The following is a 25,384-nucleotide window of genomic DNA, read 5'->3' on the forward strand; positions in this document are numbered from 1 at the left end:
ATTGTCAACTGTTGTTTCTTGTCATAGTTTTACATTAGGGATCAGTGATTCATTCATATTAGATTTGTAACGATTCAGAGCTTTCTATATCATGTACATTGAAAAAAGTAGTTTTTGTTGAAATCCGTATATTGAAATTTAGATGGCTTTGTTTTCTTATTTTCGTTTGGGTACTTTCTCATTGGATATGTTCAACAGTTTGTTCATATGTTTACTTTTTATGGTTTGAACCAATAACAGCATATGCATTTTTTTGTTCTCCCTTATGATGTGGTTATAGTGGTTTGGGAAGACACGATTTCACATTTGCATGTACTTATAAGTGTTAGTTAATTCAAACGTTATAATCATACGGACATTTATTTCCTAATTGATATGTTTGTATTTATTATGAGCATTGGTTTATTTCTGCGTTCAGGAATATTGTTGTGATGCAAAGTTGTTTTTGCGATACATTGCAAGTAACTTGTATGGATAATCGCGTCTCAACTCCAATAAGGTTAACAATTCGTACAGGTACATAATAAGCCAGTTCAAACAATGCTGAAAACAGCGGATTCCAAATTAAAACTATTGTAAATTGCAAAAATTTAATTTCGTACCATATTCAACCAAATCTTTTAGTTTTATAACACTTACATCTCACGAAATGCGCCTTTATATAAACGATCATATACTTGACCATACTTTTGTTCTTTGTTGTCTATAAGCTCTTCATTGTTTTGAAAAATGTGTATGCATATTAAAGACGGGAACAAATAAAAAGTTATAACAATCGATGAGGTCAAAGTAGGTTGGTCCCCTCCGTAAAACATTCAGTATGCCTTCGGAATATACAAATATTGTCAAGAATTTCAATAACGGCCGGGAAACAGACTAGGTCAAAGCGACCTGGATGAAGAATGGAAAATGTAAATTGCTAATGAAAAATTAGGAAGTTGTGATTAGAGGTGGAAAGTTTGCATCGCAACAGTCTAACACAGACCCATCTGAAAGTCTGAACTTGAAAGATTGAGGCAGTCTTAAAATGTTTAATGTTAATTTGACAAGATAAAAAAAAACTGATTTAATTTTTTAAAGGCATATACAAATAAATTTCGCAAAGACGGCGAAAAAAATGATTTTGTAGGTAATGCTTCAACTTTTAATAATTTTTGTTTTTCATATAATATACAGTGCCTGCAGATACAATTGGACAACACAAGACATACATTAGTGTTCAAACATGTACATTTATCACATGAAAAGGAGAACTCAATCATAACAGCAACTTTTAAGAGAATAAAAATACTAGTATGTATAGAATGAAAAAAGACAAAAAGAATATCCTTTTCGTCTCCATGGTGATCTTATGGTAGCATCGCAATCCGGTATAACGTTTTAGAATTACGATAACATGGTGTGAGACTTATATGGGTCTTTTTTTTAAATAAAGAGAGCATGATAAGTATTGGGTTTAACGTCTCTAATCTGATCGAACATGACTGCACATTTAATTGGCAATAGTTTTATTGCTGGTTGGAACAATATCAAGGAAACACCATTGATTTATTCCGTATTCACCTAAAGTTTAAAACAATTATAAGATACTAGACCCATCAAGATTGAGAGTGAATTCGAATGATCCGATAGGGTCATCATGTCTTGTTTTACATTCGTACTAGTAGAAGCCGCAGAGTTGTACATTACAAGAAGGAAATTATATTTCTCATTTGGTTATACATGTATCAGAATCGAATAAAAGAGGACATGATTATGGATACAACAGGCTGAATATATCTGGGATTATCATGATAGACAGATATTTCATACTGAACAGTCAAATTCATATCATTTGTATAGTACTATTTAAAAAGATGTCTTTTTTATTGCCAGTCGCAGAAGTAAACATCAGAAGCGGGTTAACCAACTTAACGTACAATATTTTCTCAATTCATAGTTGATAGCAATAATTTACAGCAAAGGAATTACAACTTTAAGAAAACAAACTTTCATCACTAAGCAAAAGAATAAAAATGCATTATGTTTTCTATGACATGTAATATGCGGTACATAACTTTCCTATGTACAAGTGACCTCTTTTGTGGGATGGGCGGAGGAGAGTAAAATAGTTCACGGACGGAACACCGATTTTCGTTTATTATAACTAGATTCATGTTTTTAGCACGATAATCAGTTTTAAGTTTTCACAAGGCAAACAAATCTATTTACGTTATCTCATCTTCACAACCCTTAAAAAAAATCGTCTTCCAATGTTTTGATCTTTACATATGGTCATAAACACAGTTTTTGTCTTTGTCAACAACATGCACGTGATTTGCTGTAACGTATGTTGAATCGGATGTGTCACGAACGCCTAAAGCAGTATCGTAAATATTGGTGGTATTGTTTCTGTCAGTAAAACTGTCTGGCCTGTTATGGTTGAGTCCATCATATTCATTCTCAATCACATCCAAGTTTTCCTCATCATGGCTGTGTTGCTGGTTATTGACCTTATCGATCATTTTTCTCTTCTTTATCACGACAGCATATTCACTATTAGGTATGTTGTTTGAATCCTGTTCTAAAATACCTATTTCGTTCACATTTTCAGTGGCTGCTTGCATTTCATATGTTGAATTATTAACAATGTGCGGTTCTTTGTTCGAGGCGATATCAGTGTTGTGATCTTTTTGACCATGAAACTCTGCTATTTGACTGTCATCACGTTTATTTTTAAATGGTCCATTACGCCTGTAGATCATAATATATATACAATTTAGATAAAATAACTGTGTCATTAAACATCACATGAGATATTGCAATTGTAGGCCGACAAAAACCAAAGTAAAAAATACTCGACCTCTCATTTCATTTTACAAAAAACTAATGGTCGCCGAATGGATTCGTTTTTCCAATCTATCATATTCTCAATTATTGAAATAAAACAATTCCAATCAGCAAAATATGGTTTTAAGTGGTCATTATCTTAAAATAACTATATGTAAAAGAAACTTCAAAGTTGTTGTTATTTTAAGTGTATACAATTTTTTTCTTGTGGCGGTCAATTGTCAGCCATGTCACCCCACATTGCAGAATCTATAAGTGATTGTTTATTGTTTCTCGTCCTGATTAAGCCCGAATCATAGCTACTGCACGTAATGCAAGTAATGATAAATAATCATTTTCATTAAGATTTGGTGAAACATTTTAATTTTTTTCATTGTAATATATTGATCAATTCTGTCTAAGGAAATGTAACGTTATTTTATGTGCATATGTACAGTAAATTAATTAGTCGCACAGTATGTGCATAACTTTAAAGGATCCCATTGAAAGGATTTGAGCCAACAGTTAGGTCGATCATGTTTTTGAAAACTACATATATTGCATTTTAATTCAATGTTTTATGCATGTTATGATTTTCTTTAAAATTTGATCACAAATTAAAATACCAACCTTATCCATAACGAGACAAGCACGACGACAGCTACAATGATGCTTACAGTTCCAACTGATAAACCAATAATCAAACCTAAAAAAAATCTACGCATGTCTCAATGAAGATCTATTTAAGTTCATATTAAATTGTAAAAGAAACAGAAATGTTAACTTCTATGAATAAAAAAAAAAAAATTAGTCAATCAGTAACAGCCTTATGACAACTTCGGATGTTAGAGATTCGACAGTTAACAATGTCAAAATGGGCAATTTAAAGCGGAAGATTCAAATATCAAATCTCTAGCATTACGCTAAATATAAAATTATCGATTTAAAAATATTCGCGTAAACTATTTTGTTGGTGACTTTGTCCTTACATGAACGAGATGACAGATGCCATATGTGAATATTAATATACATATCGTTTAGGAGAAACTGTAATCAACTCCGATTTTGTTTAATTGGTTGTTCAATCTTTAGATTTCTATCTTGTTTTAATTGAATGTTATTTTTTATCGTCGGTGTTCATATTTAACCATTGCTTTGTTAGTTTATCTTCGACTTCGAAGACGTAAAAAAGTAAAAATACCGAACTCCAGAGAAAATTCAAAATTGAAATCCTTTATCAGATGGCAAAATTAAATTTTGATCATATCAAACGTCTGTCATACTCCTGACATAGTACCAAAATTTCCTCATACAGAAAATGTTTGGTTTTATAGATATCTCAACCTTTTACTTGTATGACAGTCGCATAGAATTCTGTAAAATTTACAACAATGTGAAAACAAAACGAACAGACAAGCTAGGTAATATTGTCAAATATTGGGGTACAGCATTCAACAATGTGTTAAAATGTAATAACTAAAACTATGAAATTATGAGAGCCGTGGTGTAGTGGTTAGTTCATCGGACTACTAACACAAAGGTTCCTGGTTCGATTCCCGTTTGGGATGAAAATTTCAGGAACTCAAATTTTTTCGGCTCTCCCTTGACACCATCTTCGAGTATGGTCTTGAGGAAACGATGATAGTCCGTCGGAAGGGGACGATAAATGGTTGACCCGTGTTAAGAGAGAGCCATATCTCTTGCACGTTAAAGACACCCTTGCAGATTTCGAAAAAGAGTAGGCTAATGCCGCTACAAGGCAGCACTCGCACCCGCAAAAGTGGAAAGGGATTAATATAAGTTGCAAAACTTGTTTCCCAATCCACTATAAATAAATATGTTTAAACTAACTAAAACTAGGTAAGAACTTAATATACGTTTTTCAATATATTGATTGATTGAGTGGTTGGTTGTTGATTTATAATGCCATTTTCAATATGTTCGACTTTATCATTACGGTATGTTATGATGGCTGAGGAAGACGACCTACTCAGGTAAACGTGTAACAATAGCCAATTAATACAAGCAACAGTAGTATACATCTGTGGAGTTAACACAGATTAAGCAAAGGAACAACAGAAACACTGATTTGCAACAAAACAAACACCAACATTATATAAAAACGGACCATTTGATAACAACTGCCATATTCATGACTTAGAACGAGAAATTGACAAATATATAGACAGGAATAATGTATAAATATACATAAGAGCACTCAGGACAGAAAAATACATGTATAAATAATATTACGGGTACATTACAACATATAAAAAACAAAATAACAACGGCCATGCATGCACCTGCCATAAATTTATAACAGTGCATCAGGTTACCACAATCGAAATATAAACTGTAAATCACACGAATATATCAACGGCACAAAAACGACGTATTTTTGTGAAATTTGTTTTGTTACAGGTCAACTTTAATGATGTAAGTTAATCGCGTAAGTTATGATGACTGTCCCTTTGGTATCTTTCGTCCCCCTTTTATGTTATTGGTCATATGTTTGTGAGTTTATTACCATATATTAATTTTTAATCTTAAGTTTTTTTGTGAAATATTTGGGTTCTACGAACTCATTTTAATTCAAATCCAATAATTTATACATGAGAAAAATTTGATGATTACGAAAAGGCGTTGTTTTCTGATTGAATCGTATTTGTTAGAGATTATTTTTTGAAGATCTACTTACATATTCAATAAACTATTATTAAAATCATTATATCATTTGATACACTTCACTTCATGAAAAAAATATACTTAGGAATATGATATTTCCTGCAATTTTCAAGAACGTCTTATACGATAAATTGTCAAATCAGAGATGAGTAAAACCTCTTTCTTGTTATTGTTCATTGTTCATTGGAATTAATTTAAACGTATAAGCGTTTATTGGGCAGTGGTTTAAAAAAATAAAATAAAATAAATTATCTTTAAATGTCTAATTGAGGCAAAATAAAAAAAGTGCAAATAAAAATAATCTCCGTTCTTAATAAATCATGTAATAATTCCGAATTCCGAGCATTTTGTTGCCTTTATACAAAAATATTGCATTGATCAACTACTAAAAACTTACCCATTGAAGATTTATCATTAACATTTTGATTCAAAACTATAGGTGATGTGATCTGTAACATATTTCCTTTTCCAGGATTCGTTACATATCTTGTCGCAACAGAAGAAATATACTTCGTAGAAAATGTAACGTTTGTTTCTGCTGCTTTTGATACCAATTTTGTAGTTATTTGTCCGAATAATGTAGTATCCACAGATGTGGAACCATCGGATTGTATTGATACAGATGGTGCATTTGTTGTGTTTGCTTCAAAGGTTGATTCCGTTGATAGTTCCCTCGCAGTGGTGTGTGAACTGTTGTTTTCAGGCTTCTTCGATCCATAAATGGGTATAGTCTTCGAACCTACATTGGTCGTTAAAAGTGTATTGTATGAATCTGTTTTGTATTAATTCGAGCAATAATTTGCTACATTTATACGTAAATGGGTAATATATCATACAGCATTTTTATCAACTTGTGCTTACATTTATAGTACTTTAATCAATAATAGAAATATTCCATACAATTTAACTATTCGACTGAATTATTCGAAAGGATAAGGATTTTCTTATCCCAGGCATAGATTACATTAGCTGTAGTTGACACGACATTTTGGAATTTTTGGTCCTCAGTGATCTTCAACTTTGGCATTGTTTGGCTTTGAAACAATTTTGATATAAGTGTCACTGATTAGTCTGATGTAGACGAAACGCGCGTCTGGTGTATCAATTCTACGCCTGGTATATTTGATTACTATTGTAACAAATTATTCTTAGAACATGTAGAACTTGATTATAATCAATCTGATGAGAAAGCAATGTTTTATGCATATGATCTCATTTCTTCATAGAAAAATTCGTATGACTTTGTTCAAGAAGTATTTTGCAATTAAAATTAGTTTCATTTATTCTGATAAGGTTGATCTCTGCTAAAAACTAATACCAGTAATATAATATTTGAGAAAATGTCAAAATATTATCTATAATTTTACCAGTACTGGGTAGTAAGTGAATGACCATATAAATGCAAGGGGGGTTATGGTCAGTCCTTAAAAAAAATAGTGTGATTCCCATGGCCATTTGATGAAAACAAATATTCTATTCAAACACAGGTAAAAAAAATGTTTTGAATAATTTTATTGGTAACGTCGAAAAACTAAATAGATGTGTTCGTGCAAAGCGTGAATTATTTTGTTTTCTGACTCAGATAAAAAACACCACACAACCCCATTGGAAACCATTGAAGTTAAACAATTGCTAGTTAAATAGTTCATTCCTTTATACTTCAATTGAGATAAATATCTACCAATACAATTAAACATGTATGTTCCTGATGTTCATATGATGAAATCATAATCTTTCAGTCAGTTTAATTGAAGTCTGGAGCTGGCATGTCAGTTAACTGCTAGTAGTCTGTTGTTATTTATGTATTATTGTCATTTTGTTTATTTTCTTTGGTTACATCTTCTGACATCAGACTCGGACTTCTCTTGAACTGACTTTTAATGTGCGTATTGTTATGCGTTTACTTTTCTACATTGGTTAGAGGTATAGGGGGAGGGTTGAGATCTCACAAACATGTTTAACCCCGCCGCATTTTTGCGCCTGTCCCAAGTCAGGAGCCTCTGGCCTTTGTTAGTCTTGTATTATTTTAATTTTAGTTTCTTGTGTACAATTTGGAAATTAGTATGGCGTTCATTATCACTGAACTAGTATATATTTGTTTAGGGGCCAGCTGAAGGACGCCTCCGGGTGCGGGAATTTCTCGCTACATTGAAGACCTGTTGGTGACCCTCTGCTGTTGTTTTTTATTTGGTCGGGTTGTTGTCTCTTTGACACATTCCCCATTTCCATTCTCAATTTTATGTTCGTGTATCACTGATAGTACCGAATACATATAGTATATTACGAATGAGAGCACGTGTGTATTTCTCCTTTAGAATAAGAATATACATAATATATGACTTACCATTTAAGCACAGGAAATGCAAAGTTTCTGAAGTACAATTCTTAATAGTAATCTTAAATGTGTTATCCCTCAAACAAGTTATTGATTTGCATTCAGCAATCATATGACTATTTGGGTCTGAATCTACAAAATCAGATAACTGTAAATAAGACAGCAAATCACGACTTAAATACTCACGTAATACGTTAGAGGTCACTTCGTACGAAATAGATACCAAATTGCTAATTAACTTCGTGTAAGCCGTAAGGTGAAATGATGGTGTGATGTAACCTGACTATATTACAAATATTGGGCTGCTTTATATGTTATGAGTAATTTTAGTTTGATGGTAGCTCGATCACAAAAGGAAATACACAAATTGAATTAAACACTAATAATATTTATATAATATGATATATCTTTAAAAAGTAAAACAACAAAAATACCGAGCACAGAGAAAAATTCAAGACGGAAAGGCAAAATCAAAACATCAAGCACAGCAAATGAATAGACACAAACTCTTATTCCTTTCTTCATCTTACTTACCTGTTTTAATTGATGCATTTGAAATGAATGAAAATCTACTAGGTAATAGTTGACTTGGTGGCATGTTATTATCTGTACTTGTTGTACAAACATATCGGCTGTCCTCATCTGGAGTTTTTCCGTTGTAATGTCCTACAGGAAAATGGATGACATAATTTGACAAAAGTTTTGTGTTTATTAATCCATTAAGAGAACGAATCGAGTTCCACAAAGAGGAGCAAGACTGGTTCGTTGACAAGGTAGGCGTTAAGTGCTATGCTTGCATTCATTCAATTGTGAATTAACTCTATGTAAATAATTTGAAAGCCGAGACACATACAAATCACATTGACACTACAAAAATGTAATTGGAAATATAGAGCGTATATTACGATGTGTTGATCAGGTTGATTACCTGTTGATAAACATATTTTGTAAAACATAAATAGTAATATGAATTTTTAGAAGTTATATATATAATGAGAGAACAGTAGTAAACCGCTGTTCAAAAGTTATAAATCGATTTAGAGGAACCAAAACCGAAGGTAACATATTAACTATAAGAGGAAAACAACGAAAAAACAGAAACATTGTGCAACAAAAAACAAACGACAATGCAACACACAGAAAAACGAACTATAATATATCAACTGTCATTTTCCTGACTTGGTACAGGACATTTTGACGATACGGAAAAAGTATAATAATATAAGTAACACGGTTTGCTTCTGATCCAATCCAGATGCATAGATGGTTAGTAAAATCCTAAAGGCCAAAATCGTTTAACGAGTTAATCGCAAGACAAACTTTTCCTGTCGCGTTTTGTAAAAAAATACACAATGAAACAGAACAATATCAATGGATGACATCACCATTAACAGTAGACACGAACGACGTCTTAAACCCCTTATGAAATTTGCTTACACATTACTGATCCAATAGGGTTCACCACGTGACGACGTTATATGAATCACGACTTCATAATTTACCCCCAGTTCGATAAGACCTATTGTGATACCTCCGGTATCAGAAATGAAAAAGTGAAATCATTTACAACTTTCAAATGTATTAAAATGTTATTGATCAATTGACAAGTTGAAACAATCTCAAGTACAGAAATGTGACTTATAATGCTTAAAAACATGTTGGATACCAGGACACATTTGTTCTAACATAATTCGTTCACATCGAATTCGAAAAGTCGTAGGTTCGAGTCAAACCCAATACTTGAAAATTGGTATTTGTTTTCTTTCTCTGCTTAGTTTGTTTCATGTAGGATTAAGATAACACGTTGGTTGGCTCGAAATCATATTAATTTGATCAGGTGGACTGAACTGTCTTCCTGTGGAATATCATTTCGATTACTATCCACCCACTCTAAAACATCCTTTTTCATAGTAAGTTTTATGATATGAAAGAAATAAACCAAAACAACAAGAAGAGGTATATACATTTTAAAAAGTCTACTTACCACACAGTATATCTTTTACAAATTTATCTTTTGATATTCTGTCTTCGCATGAAATCATGTGACATGATTCATTATTAGTTGGAAACTCGTTTTTTAGAACTGAAAAATCAAATAAACCTGTCTTTTGATACGTTGCTTACAATTTCAAACCCTTATATATATTATTTTGTTAAACGTCTCATCTATACAAACTAGTCAATCGGGCGTGACATTAATAAAATCTAACTTCAGAAAAATAATAAAAGCATTATTTATCAATGTTTGACGTTGTCAGCTAATATTTTTCATCAAATGTAATAAGGACCTTATATAAGGACAATAACAATCAAAACCAAGGAGTTAACAAAGACTCAAAAAACCGAAGGACATTTATATCAACAGTTATAAATAATAATAGATAAGAAACAACACGAACTCCACCAAAAACCGGGAGTGAAATAGGTGCTCCGGAAGGGTAAGCATTTCCTGCACCGTATACTGCACCCGTCGTGTTATTTCTTTGTTCAGTTCGGTAATGTGCTTCTTCGAAATGTTTTTTGTGATGCTGTCTCTGATTTTCATCTGGAATGCTTCAAAAGTGGAAAACATAGCTTTACTCGTACGTATATGTGCACAACCGTAACGGATCAAAATGCATCATACCCGGTATGAGTGGTCTACTATGGAGTAATCAACAAGTGTGACCACAATGTTGTATGCAGTGAAATAGTGATTACAGAATCACCCTGATAGTAATTAAATCGCGCTGTGAAATTATTCATTAATGGATTATAAATGGGATACCCAACGCTTTGACTCAGATGGATTTAAATCATCTCAGTTTCATGAAACAAATTACAAAATATTAAGTTCGACCTGTCGACAAAAGTATACAAATTATGAGAAATTAGGACCACCCATATTTAAAGCAATTACTATCCATTTGGAATATATACTTGTGACTTAGATCCGGTAAGTATACATCCCACAATTGTGTTATTGTTCTACAGTCAATTCTTGGTCAATTGGCGTATGTTCGTTGTCTATATTCCATTTTTACAAATGTATGTTTCTAAGTTACAACATTTGTTGGTTTTATAGTGATAGAGAGCTTTTGATTTGGTCATTTTATGAAGGACTTTCCGTCTTGCATTTCCCTTTGAGATCGGTATTTTTCTTATTTTTTCCATTAAATTTATAACAGTTTATCAAACAGTAGTTTTAATCATCGAGAAACCTGTGTCGTACACCTACGTCTATGTGCCTCTTTAACAGTCTACAATATAGTGCATCAGAATCATGACATTTTTGTTGATCTTTTATTGCTGATATTTTTTATCGACAATTTCTCTCTAGTATAGCTTCTTTAGTTTTAGCCAAACATACATACATAGATAATCACTCGTATAAGAAGGTAACAATGAGTTCGGCAAGTTTTGTGTAGATCTTGTCTAGCACATTAGTTTTGATTGTTTAAGTTTTTATCTATCGATAACATGTCCCCATTATAAGACAAAACATAAAGGCTAATTTAACTTTTCCGTACACCATTACTCAGTGGGATTTACTACCAGTTCACACAGTCGATGTAACCACAGTCGACACATTTAGAGAACATCTAACACCAACTGTTCTCAACAAATTTATTTAACTCATTATTAGCCTATGAACATATTTTTAATCACAATTTAAAATTATTCTTTTACGCACTCCAAATTTTATTTTCAATTATTTTTGTGTTTTTGTAAATATATATTTAGGCCACGCAGCGCAAAACAGTAAATAATCTTCAGATAATGAAGGACTACTGAAAACCTAAAGAAGAGGAACGACAACGACGACAGATGACAAGAACGACAGGCGGACGTCAAGGGGCGAAAAAAATCAACTTGACCTTTATGCAAGACCAGTTTACAACAGTATGAAGGAAATAATCAACATTGACTTTGTTCAGAAAAAGGGAACCATACACTTTCAACTCCACAATAACCGTTAAAAATTAACTCGAGCCCTGACAAGAACATGCTACACAGATGACAAGTAATCAGTATGCTGGACTTTATCAAGTTTATACATGTAAACTAAGATATTAGATAACATATAAATGCTAGCACATAACGTACAAACCCGTGAGAAATGTGTGTTTGAAATTTTATAACATAAAAATCTATGTTATAACATGAATAAAGTATGTGTATTTTGTTACAAAATCTTGGCCTTATTTGTTACAAAATCCCCATTTTCTATAAAATGCAATAAAACAATAATAAATATTGCTCTGATCGAAGTTTACCTTTGGTATATGTTCATGATAGTATATCTCTATTCTTCATTATTTTTGCTGTTGTCTTTTTATTCGACTTTGGAAATATCGTAATTTACATAGCTACATATCATAAACCTTTATTTCACATAAAGATATATTGGTGATGCTCTCTTTTTTCTTTTTCCTTTTGTTTTGTTTATGAAGAAATAACTGCGTTTTAGATTTTATTGTATCAACAGGTTTAAAATAAACAGTAGTTCTCGAATCTAAATCATGATGATATGCCATTCGTTTTGGTTTACCTAGTATTAGGAAAATGCAATGAACTCAAATACTCGTGTATGTAAAAAGGTGTACCCGCCTTTGATTTATTCTCATAATTGGTTGAGGCAGGGATGAAAAAGCTCACTTTTAACAAGATATGGTCTTGACTCCACATTTCTTTGAATGGAATTGATTAATATGGATCTCTAAGATCGAAACGTATTTTCACCTAAAAAAAGTTCTGCATTCGTTGCCTGCTTGTCATTTATTATTTAAGATTCATTATCATTTGCAGCTCAATATAACAATTGAAGTATAAATAAGTATATAAGATGCACATATATCCTAATAGAAGAAAAAAGGTGTTAACAATCAAACATCTTCAATAAAACGGAAATACATTTCATTATATGCCGCTACATTGACAACAACACTTAAGTGAACTGCATCTTTTATTGTCGACATGTTTCGCCGATTAGATCGGATTAGATTTTTTTATGTGACAACCCTGCATACCATCTGGTATCCACTTAAGGGAACTCTACCAGCACAAAACATAAGAGGCGTTGGTTCAGCAGCTCTTTATTTATCATTTTATTATATGGTTACATTTCAACGGGAAACATAATTCATAAAGTAAATCAAATATCAAAAACCAAAATGGTAAACTTACTTTTATACCTCCACCATAATGAACGGTCGAAACTTGTACACTCTGACAAGTTTCTTTCACTCTTTTCTGTTAGTTCTTTAATTGCATTTAGATTGCAGAGGCAGTTCACCCCACCGGCAGTAGAATTCTTGATTGAAAAAATCATTTATGTCAAAAAATGAGACCTGTACATATTCGATGATAGAAAGTGGCATCTTATTTCTTAAAGCATGATAATCATACATTCAAACATGTAGTCGTTTATATGTTTTGGTTGTTTTCCGAAGTTATAACTGCAGTTTAAAGGAGAATTTCATAAATCTATTTACTAAATAGCATTTAGCTGCTAGGTCAATCAAAATCAGATACGAAGGTGCAGCTTAAAAAAAAAACAGTTCATGGAATTGAGTACAATGAACAACTTGGGCAGAAATACAATACTCACGGAATGAACAAAAAAACTATTTATTTAAATCATGTGACTTCCTTTGCTTAATACCATGATATAAACGTTTTTTCATCGCTTTCAGAAAAATGATCGATTCAAATCGGTTATAGTTTACTTCACACAACAACCTACTCCACAACCAATTAACGGTCAACAATGTTGCGCTGACAATATCTGAGGCAATATGATCAACACCATGGCTAAGCAAAGCTGTATCATCTTTTTTATATTCAAAATATTGGACTTTACCTAAAATATTCATAAGTATTTGTAAGTTAGAAAACAGAGGAAATTGTATACGTTCCAAAAATGGTTCAACAACATGGCCTCTACCTATGCATTATGTGGGTAATGAAGTTTTTTTTTAAAGTTAGTAGACAAGACACATATTTGTTATTTAACGACAAGAGAAACATAACAATTACTTTATATGCGAATGTTGTGGTTGAATTCGATATCTTAGTACATTCCAGGTAGCAGTGACGTAATGATTTATGTCCGTTCCCTCCTAGATTTGTATTTAATAAATCTGCCTGGTAGCAACCTTTAATGAGAAATGATACAAAGTTTAAAACAAGCAGATACCTATAGTAATTGATATAAAGTAATTGATCAATGTGAATTCATATATGTATATGAGTTTGGAAAAAAGACACAGAACTTCATAAACGTTTTTCTCTAATTCTTACACGATTGATCCCTTTCCTGACATGTTAATTCTTTTTATTTAATCAACGTGTGGATCGTTTGATCTCAGTTCTTCATTGGTCAAAATTAGATTATGACATATATCGAATTTTCTTGCTTTCCTCTGAATTTTCTATTGTGACGGATGAAAAAAGGCGACCATGCCTGATGACGTCACATAGAAAGAACACTTCTTTTTGCAGATCATTTGAAAAGAAGTATTGGATTTGTCTGAATATTGTTTTAAAAATCATTAGAGAAACAGATTACTCCACCAAATCACGTGTAATACGTTATTAATCTACTCACGACAGTTAAATTTAAAATATTTAAAACGCTCGGCATGCCTTGCGTTTTAAATTTGAAAATTTAAATGTCTCGAGTGGATGAATTTCGTTTTACACTCGATGCAGTGGTAGAATCTTTATTTATATTACATTCTAAAGTTCGACGGAGTTGTACAGAGATTCATGAAATATTGTTCGATTCGTATAACTTTCAACTTTAGCAGTTAAATTTGCAAAACGTATCAAAGCTTAAAACTCTATGCTATTAAAATTGACATTCCGTAAATTTTATGGACACCATCACGAATTGGTGGATCCATACGATGTGTCATTAACCAAACTAGCTAAGGACATTTTTACCACATGGTAGATTGTGGCTTGTCATTATGTCGTCTTATCTTTTAATTACCAAACGTGACTTATTCCCGATTGTGACTGTTTTGCTGAGTGTGAATTCGCATTACTATAAGACGTGTTACGGTACTTGTCTATCCCAAATTCATGTATTTAGTTTAAATGTTTAATGTTATATTTGTAATTCTCATCGGATTTTGTCAAATGTGTTGACGTCTTTTCTATTATATTTATGTGTTATGGTAAAGAAAATTAATCACCGCATCCATTTATTAGACTTGATTTTGTTCAACGTAATCAGTACGATATTTTACGTTTGAAGTTAGATTCAAAACAAACCGTACATAGCTTTATAATAAAGTTAATTGCTACCTTAGTTTGCTATTAATAAATATTTAAATGTGCATTGTTATTAAATGCAATATCAGTATTTAGTTCAAATATAATCTTAAATCAATCCTAATTCTATCTTATTCATTCAAATATGACGTCATTTTTCGTTTTTTGATGATCTGTTTTACAAATTCAAATGACGTCATTTTTTACAATTTCAAATATCTGGTAGCTAACAGAAAACCCCGGCCGTTTTTGGCACAACTTTTTTGATCTTTTGGTCCTCGATGCTGTTCGATTTTGTGCTTGTTTCGGCTTTCAAACTTTTGTATCTAGGCGTCACTAGTAGATCTTGTGTGGACAAAATGCACTTCTGGCGTATTAAAATTTTGAACTTGTTGCCTTTTGTTGGCTGTTGTTCGTGTGTTTCTTTGTCAATTGTGTTCTCTAATTTATTTATATTGTAGTCCTGTGGTGTTGAGTTGTCATTTTAATGTTATATTTCACATGGCTATAAAAGAGGGAGGTTTGGCATGCCACAAAACCAGATTCAACCCACCATTTTTTCATTTAAAAATGTCCTGTACCAAGTCAGGAATATGGCCATTGTTATATTATAGTTCGTGTCTGTGTGTGTTACATTTTAATGTTGCGTCGTTTTTTTTCTCTTTTTTTTAGTGTAAATTCACATTGTGATAAGACGTGCCACGGTACTTGTCTATCCCAAATTCATGTATTTGGTTTTGATGTTATATTTGTTATTCTCGTGGGATTTTGTCTGATGCTTGGTCCGTTTCTGTGTGTGTTACATTGTAGTGTTGTGTCGTTGTTCTCCTCTTGTATTTAATGCGTTTCCCTCAGTTTTAGTTTGTTACACCGATTTTGTTTTTTGTCCATGGATTTATGAGTTTGAACAGCGATATACTACTGTTGCCTTTCTTTATCTATTGGCATACGTATTATTTTCAAAATACAATGAGCTATGCTACTAACCTTCAACTGAAATGATATTAGACAATTTGTGATAACTTTCAATCCAATAAAGAGTATTTGTTTTAATTCCATCTTCTTTACATGGGTTTGTGTCTTTATCCACATCATATATATCCTTTAATGTAAGTATCATTGATGCAGTTGTGTTACATTGTTTAACGGCTTCGAACCATGACTCTTGAATTTCCTTGATTTGTACTTCACCTAAGAAAAAAGGTTTAAAAGTTTAAGAAGCTGTCCTTGTGTGGAGCAAAACTCAGTCAAAGGAAAAAGAGAGAAACAGAATTGTTTGGTTTAACATTCCTTTAATGTCTTATTTGATATATGATATATGATTCATTTAAGTAACTGTCATTCGAACGGTAATACGTTTCACTAGAGAAGTCTCTTATTTTATACGTAAGCGTTCCTATTAAAAGAAAGTGTCATTCAGTTAAGTGACATACATACTATTTGCAAATGATTATCTGGAATAATACAGTTTAAGCCATTACACTAAATGAACCAAATCCAGAAAAAAATTCAAACAGGGATATACAAATACAAAAAAAATCTGATTAGTTATAAGAAAAGGAAGCATATTATTGTGAATCTATGTAGTCTGGACATTATTTCAACCAATGTCGGTTACAATCGACCAAATCATTTCACAGGCTAATGTGTTTGTTGTTGATAAAAATGCAGACGAAAGGATTCAATACAGACACTAAGTTTTTTTTTTATTTGCAAATTATAAGGAAAATGAATGCAAACAACAATGAATTTAAAGGGAAATCATTGTTCTCCATATAAACATGTGGTTCTTTGTAGAAAAATCTGGAAAACTTTTCCTATCAGATTGTGAAATTTTACTAAATAAAGTCAAAAGTAGAATATCGTTGTTCGAAATTCATAAATCGATTGACGGATGAAAAATGTGGGTACAAACTGAAACCGAGGGAAACGCATTAGTTATAAAGGCGAAAGACTTTAACCATAAAATTAAATTTTTAATGCACCTACCTAACGCACGGCTAAATTATATATCATTTGAAAGCTACACATCTGTACTATCTGTTTTGCCCGGTCGTAAAAAAATCGTACGGTGCAATTTCCGTCAAATCAAGATCAAAGGCCAAGGACGAATAAGTGCAAATTTTCTAAGATTTCAGCCTGATTGCATAATATGACTTTTATATACTAAATTCACATATGCAAATAATTTAAAGTTTTAGCAGAGAGATTAACAGTCATTATTCAAATGCATTATTAATATTTAAAGCGTGTTTTTGACAGAGAGCACATGTTTCCTGAAATTCGAGTTAAAGTTAACAAAGTGTGTGAAAACCCAAATTTTTCTTTCTAGTGCAACTGCTAATCACTTTATACAAAGTAAAACCCTGATATGACTACCAAAGAAGTTTTTGACATCATAAAATGTCCTAAAATTATGCTTACTTCTAATCAAACTGCAAATCATAACAACTCATACAGTTGCCCAAAATACGGCCATCTGCGAAAAAACAGCTTTTAAGCATTTCTTCCTATTTAAACAGTGTATGTGGTCAATATAAGATTTTTTAAAACAAATTCTTAAGTATCTAAAACAAATGGAGTAAAAAATATGTGCGCGAATCATCTTATTGCTTGAAATAAAGGGGGTGAAACTAAGAGCTTGCAATGTGCATTGTAACTACCAGACTGAAATAAACATATTTCGACTTTTCTAATTGTTTGATTCGTAGCTTCATTATAAATATTGATGTAGTGAAAAGACCTTTTATTTATTTAGTGTGAATTCAAAATGTAGACCAAAATAAATAGAAAATAAATTGAAGAAAATTGAAATTTCTAAGAATTTCAAAAACTAGTAAACACATAATAAAACTTGACTTCTTGATTGCTAAAATTGCGTTGTTCACATGCATTTATTCATCAAATAAGAATAATTTTGAAGAAAAAATATCCGTTAATACGCAACGATTCTAGTTACAACTAGACTTCCTGAATAGCTTGAATGACTAGTTCATTGTTCATACGAGGTAACTTCATGCAAGAGATTCTGATGACGACTGAAAAGAAGCTATCATTATCTTGAAACTTCATTTTCCATTATATAGATGATGTCATCTCACTGAATAGTGCAAAATTTGTGACAATGTTGGACTCGTATTTTCCATTGAAATTGAAAATAAAAAACTCAACAGATATAGTTTACACTATCACTTATCTTGAAATCGACGATGAGGGTTGGTTGAGAACAAGTTTTACGACAAAAGAGATGAGCACTAAAACAACCCATAAAAACATCACTTACTACCAAATTATAAACTTTTCATTTCTATGTAACAACATTATAGCAACGCCTGCATATCTATACTACCAAAGGAGGCGACCGATTTCATTGAGCCTCAACTCCTCTGAAATAAAGGCAACTATAATATACCGCTATTCAATAGTCATCAATCGATTTACTAGTAACTGAAATAAATCCGGGTCACAAAGCAAAAGCTAGGAAAACCCATCAACTATAAGAAGAACACAACAATATAACAGAAACACTGAACTGCTACAAAAACAAACGCCAACATACAAAGACACAGATTATTCGATACCAACTGCCATATGCCTGACTTGGTACAGAACTTTTGAAGAAAAATGGTGGTTCAAATGCAAAGTTGAGATCATCCCTTTGAAAATTTCATGGACGCCACTACGATTTGGTTGACAATTATGAGATATCTGTTTCGCAAGATGACGACTGTCGACGTAACCAAATTGCCATCATCTCTGCCGTGAATGTCACCAATCGAATAAGGCTTGGCACCGAGTTAGGAAATACATGAGCCACAAGACAGGTAAAAGAGAGTGGTAAGTGCATCGGCCTACTAACACAAAGGTTCCTGGTTCGATTCCCGTTCCGTGATGAAAATTTCAGGGACTGAATTTTCGGCTTTTCCTTGACACCATTTGTGAGTATGGTCTTGAGGAAGCGATAAAAGTCCGTCAGAAGGGGACGATAAATGGCTAACCCATGTTAAGAGAGAGCCATATCTCTTGCACGTTAAACACACCTTTGTAGATTTCGAAAAAGAGCAGGCTAATGCCGCTACAAGGCAGCACTTGCACCCGCAAAGTGGAAAGAGATTAATTTAAGTTGCAAAACTTGTTTCCCAATCCACTATAATTAAATATGTTTAAACTAAGACGGGTGTCACATGTGTAACATGATCTGCCTACACTTTGGGAGCCCCTGACTTCACTCAAATTTTTTTTTTGGAGGGGGGGTTGTGTTACTCAATCTGTAGTTTTATATGTTGTGTTTTGTTGTTTTGTATACTGTTGCTTGTCTTGCTCGTTTTTTGCCCGGCTTTGTCAGTTTGTTTTTAATTATGAGTTTGATGTCCCTTTGATATATTTCGTCACTATTCAAGTAGTAAAAGGTTTAAAAATTATAGATCAGTGTAGCTAAATGTATCATGATAACGATTTGGTTCTATATATATATCACCGTGAGCAAATTAAGTTATTTTCGCGGATATTTGTCTAATTGCGTTAATCTTCTTCACTTTACTTTGAGGTGATTTTTTGGCCGATTTTCATTACTGCAAGTTAATTTTTTTAAAGTAAAATAATACCAAAGAGACAATCAACAACTCAAACTATGAATCAAATAATATTAAAGTTCAAGAGACGAAAAACAGTCCACAAAACACAGCATACCATGAAAACGATCACTCCTAAAACAGCGAAATCAATGATCTTATGAGGTCAGGAAGGGTATTTAACTTTTTCATTTGTTATTTCACAACTGCTTATAGTGTTTTACATACACAATGACATGCATTTGTATTTTAAAAGCTTATGTAGAAAATACTCAAAGCATCTTTTATTCAAATAATTAAAGCGATTAAAATTCTAAATACATTTAATATGACTTAATATAACACGATTTTAAACTAAATAAGAAGCAGCCGCATTTTATTTAGTTCGTTTACATCCCGCTTTAGACAACCAAGTGTTTCTAAACAAGGTTACTTATTTATATGTTGCCTACGATTTAGTCGCAAAGTCATGTTTGCATTTAAACATGATTACAAAAGGTAAAAAAGTTTGACTCTGTAGAAAATATATTTTAACCTCAATTACCTCGCATGTATTATTTTCTAACTTTAAATACTTCTTTTATTATGGAAAATCATTCTCCTCTCTGATATTCACAATTAGCGATGTGCTATTTTAACATAAATTAACAAAATGATCGCTATTTGCAGATGGCAGATTTTTGGGCAACTGCAAACACTTCAATAGAAGGCTGTTCCATGAACAATAATTAATAATTGCATTTTAAAATTACAAACCAAATATTCCTTGACCCAAAACATATACATTTATCTATTTTTTTAGCATACAAATATCGATTCCACAAGATATATTTTGCTTTTTGAATTATTTTTCATTTTTTTAGGATTTGTGATAAATTTCATTTTTCGGAAAATTTTGCGCATCGAATCTCTTATTTTTTGTTTGATTTGGAAATTATGTATCATGTTCCATAAAGTTTATATGATCTTTTGGAAAATTTTATGGTACAAAAATTAGAAAATGGCGTTTTATTTAGTAATCGCGAAAATTAGAATGTTTTTTTCATGACCTTTGACCTTGATTTAACGGAAAATGCACCGTGCGATTTTTTTACGACCGGCAAAACATAAAGTACAGATTATCAGCTTTTGAATGATATATAATACAGCCGTGTGTTAGGTGGGTGCATTAAAGTCGTTAACTAAGCGTCTTTTTGAAATAAGTCACTCGCCTAATAAGAGGAAAACAAAGGCACAACAGAACAACAACAAACATATATAAACTTACTATTTGATAACAACTGCAATATTCCTGACTTGGAACAGGATATTAAAAGAGAAAAATTGTGGTTTGAACCTGATTTTATAGCTAAACAAACCTCCTGCTTATATAACCAATAAAGATAACGCTAAAATGACAACACAACGTGACATAAATACAGCACAGACAAACGCAACAACAGTCATCACACAGAAAAGCACAAAACATATAGTATTGTTGTTGACAAAACTTGTAAACCGCAGAACAACAACGAACATCTTCAATCAACGACAGGACATCACAGGAAATCACAGGACAGCACAAACCAATGATAAACGAAATACTGTTCTTCTGAACAAACATTTGTTTTACTTCTTTTACACAAATTGATGATAACACAACTGAAATATCTACATTCTTTAAAATTTACACATGTGTATATGACATACTAACTCTAAATCGTTAATGGTTTGAAAAGTAACAGAGATTTCAACAGAAAATACAGACTTAGGTGTAAACCAGAACGTTTACTTACTTACAACATGTACATTAACACGTAGGAGGAAGAACTACATTTTCGATTTATCTAATTTCGAAGAACCAGTGTTATCTTGACGTCAGTTGATGATAGTCAGTTCGTGTCCATTACACATCTCAATCGTCTCAACCGAAACTCGTGATCACATATCAACTAATCTTAGTATGAAAAATGAATGGGAAATTGTTTTTTTAATAATATGTTTTTCTCAATTCAATAAAGTGAAAGAGACAAGTGTTGCTTCAAATGTTTATTTTTTTTTCTTAGAATCTTCGGGCCTGCCATTTCGAAATCTAATGAATACTTAGATCGTGAAAAAAGTAAAGGTGGTCATGCATTGCGATATGATCGTGAAAGCTCTGGTATAGGATAAAAGAAAATCTTATAAAGTTGAAATAGGTATGGTCAAACGATAATCTTATTAATTCTATTATAAGAGAACAAATTAAATCTTTCTGTCAAAATGGTTGAACATTATAAATAGTATCTTAGCTTTTAAAATATCTCTGTTTTTACAAAACTAAAAAAAAACTCCTCAATATTTAGAGGACATACAATATAAACAAATATGATTTTTTTTGCATTATATGAATGACCAAACTACTATTTTTGGAGAAATGTTTTTCAATTTTAATGTTTCAAATGGCTTAATTTGACAATTTCCTTTTGAATATGGGTCAAAATTTGAAGAAAAAGGTATACGTCTGATATATAAGATCATGAAATTTGAAAACTCCAATATTGATAACGGATTATTAATCGGAGATCACGGATTAATCTAACTGTGTGTGCCCCTTTATGACTTCTGTGCATCCTTTCTGTAAATTATAATTTTTATGCTTTAAGTCATATGAAACCAGTGACTGATGAAAAATAATGTTTATCCAATTCTTGAACCAATGCATGTATGTATCATAAAATTAGTCTTCGGTGCACGATTTTATCATTTATTACGCATCCATATCGTATAGTTATCAAAAGAAAATTTCTCTCGGTCTGTTATGATGTGAAAATATGGCAGCTAAATAATTGCCGTGTTTTGAAGCCGTTTTTTTTGCCGATTGACCTTATTAAACAATCAACAAAGAGCATAGAAATTGAGCACGTGTATGACATGTACAATAAGATAATATAAAAAAGAAGATGTGGCATGAATGCCAACGCGACAACTTTTCGTAAGAGACAAAAATGACACAAAGATTAACAACTATAGGTCACCGTACGGCCTTCAACAATGAGCAAATTCCATACCGCAAGGTCAGTTATAAATGGCCCCAAAATGACAATGTTAAACAATTCAAACGAGAAAACTAAAGGCCTAATAATAGTCTATTTCAATGACAGATCCAATGCGTATTGCGATTACCGGAATTTTACGAGAAAGGTTGAAATAGGTATGGTCAAACGATAATCTTATTAATTCTATTATAAGAGAACAAATTAAATCTTTCTGTCAAAATGGTTGAACATTATAAATAGTATCTTAGCTTTTAAAATATCTCTGTTTTTACAAAACTAAAAAAAACTCCTCAAAACCATAAGTTCACTGCATACGGAAAACATATCGGCGAATTGTTTACTAGAAACAAACAATTAAAAAAAAAGTAAATGATAGAATTTTCTTGAGAAAAAAGTATATGTTCATGAACATATGTACATACGTTTTTATAATAAAAAGCAGTCATTTAGGTATAGAAAACACTTTAAGTTTCGTATGACTTTAATGAACAGTTTTACTTTGACACTATTGTTGGTTCCTAGGTGAGTTTGTATGATACGTTTCGTCTTCGTTTCTTTTCTGGTTTCGCGCATTAAGCTTCAATTGGTATCTCTATGGTTTTATTGATGCTACCCCCCAAAATTCCTTTCATGAATAATAATGTATGTACTATTTTTGACTTTAACTGTTTTTATCATATATTAAAGCCTTCATACGCAAATATTAACGACTTCCTCATCCAACTATAATAAAAATGATACTTACTTGACAATGATAATAAGAAAATTGTGGTTAAAAGAATAAGCTTGAAAATCCTCAACATATTTTTGTCCTTCTCTCCTTAATTTTCTTCCGCTTATAATCTATTACATTTAAAAAAGATATTGGAAATATAGATCTGATATTTTTGTAGATAAGCGATATCACTAACGTTTTCATTACATTAGAGATAAAGCTATTTCGAGTGTTTTTGTTAGATAATAAAAGTACTATGTGAACTCGTTTGAACAATGATTTCCTGTAACGAGATGTTGTGAAGTTTCAAACTTTTCAGTCTTTATTTGATTCACTGTAACATTAAGAAATTAGACCAAACCGAAAATAAAGTTATTGACATCATTAAGATTATATATCCTAATAAAACAAATGACTGTTCCATCTTAATAAGACACCAATTGTTAAAAATTTTACCCGAGAAAAAAATGCCAATTTTATATTATTTTTGTATGTTTAGGAGTTGAGTGTGGCATCAATTTCGCTGAAAACGTTTATAGATTATCATATGGAGTCCAGCTAAAACACGACTCCGAAAGCGGGATTCCTCGCTGATTTAAAGCCATTGTTGCTTTGGGTTGTTTTTTTGTGCTTTAGTCATGTTGTTGTCTCTTTGACATATTCGTTGTTTTCGTTATTTATTTCATTTAAATAGAAATGCCATTTTAAATTTATTTTCATAATTATTTCATATCAGTGACATTTTATTTTTGAGTCGGAATGATGGTGAATTATGAACGTCAATTGACACATAAACATGGTGTAAATAGTATTGACATCTGACTGAAATCAAAATATGTGTATGAGTACAATACAAGTAGTTATTTGTAAGATAAAATTAAATATGAAATATAATGATCTTACTTTTATTCATCTGCCATAAATATTTATAAAAATGTGTACACTCTCCGGAGTTTCTGAAGTGTTTCATGTTGACCTTTTTTTTATATCTAAGTTGCATATGTAATTCAATCGTCTTGTGTAATTTTAAAAAGATTAAAATACCATTGTTAGACAATAATACCAACGATGCAAATGTAACTATACTAGATACACATTTTGATAATTCTTGATTTTTTATGGATGGTCGAGTTCAAAATTATCAACCTTGAATATTAAACGTTGAATATTAAAACACAGATACAAAAGTCAAAGCCAAACCCCGAGAAACCCAATACTGATTTTCTAAGACAACACATGTGTCATGTGTATACGAGTTGTCTTGATACAATATGAAAAAAATCAGTGGTTTAACATGAAGAAAATTCTCGTAAGACTATAGTTTTGACTGAATGTGAATGTCTGATTAAAAAAAAATGCACTAAACAAGAATGTGTCCATAGTACCCGAATGCCCCACTCGCACTATCATTTATTTTACATGTTCAGTGGACCGTGAAATTGGGGTCAATACTTTAATTTTGCATTACAATTAGTGTCTTGGTGGATGTAGTGCGATAACTGGTGCTTTTACTGTGCTGAGATTCTTTTAATGAGGCGTTGATAAAGTAAGAAACGGTTAAAGTCGTCGGTGATGCCATGCTTGTAGAACTTTGGAATATGGATTCGTCTGAAAGATTGCCTTCTATTTCATAAAAGAAGAGCATTGACAATGAGAAAAAGAATGTATATCAATATGCACCGTATTATGCAAAATGCAAAGTTTCAGATGATTAGTCAAATGTCTTCATTAATATAATGTGCCCCTCTAAATTTCATACATCCCATATTTATGTATTTATTTTTTACGTTTCTGTAATGGTGTTATCTCTCATCGTTTGTAGTCAAAATAATTATAAAATATCCTTTTAATATCATCATTGTCCTGAAATTTGTTTGGATTGAGTGCTGATTTGCATTGCTATGCGACGTGTTTTTGTATTTCATACATCCAACATTCCTGTATTTATTTTTGATGTTTCTGTAATGGTTTCGGTTAGATAAAGTGGTATGTC

General features: G+C 31.8%; 1 protein-coding gene across 1 annotated transcript; it reads right to left on the reverse strand.

Annotated features, from left to right (window-relative positions):
* Positions 1 to 2,146: 2,146 nt before the first annotated feature.
* Positions 2,147 to 23,520, reverse strand: LOC139503004 (uncharacterized). The gene is made up of 10 exons (XM_071292669.1): positions 23,422 to 23,520; positions 16,076 to 16,279; positions 13,847 to 13,965; positions 12,995 to 13,121; positions 9,813 to 9,911; positions 8,363 to 8,494; positions 7,838 to 7,960; positions 5,891 to 6,232; positions 3,439 to 3,514; positions 2,147 to 2,733 (listed from the first exon to the last, which is right to left on the reverse strand). Exons 1-10 carry the CDS (start codon positions 23,477 to 23,479, stop codon positions 2,265 to 2,267), a joined length of 1,749 nt encoding a protein of 582 aa, XP_071148770.1. The 5' UTR covers positions 23,480 to 23,520; the 3' UTR covers positions 2,147 to 2,264.
* Positions 23,521 to 25,384: the final 1,864 nt, after the last annotated feature.

Source organism: Mytilus edulis, chromosome 14 (assembly GCF_963676685.1).
Source record: "Mytilus edulis chromosome 14, xbMytEdul2.2, whole genome shotgun sequence".
NCBI classification, from domain to species: Eukaryota; Metazoa; Mollusca; class Bivalvia; order Mytilida; family Mytilidae; genus Mytilus; species Mytilus edulis.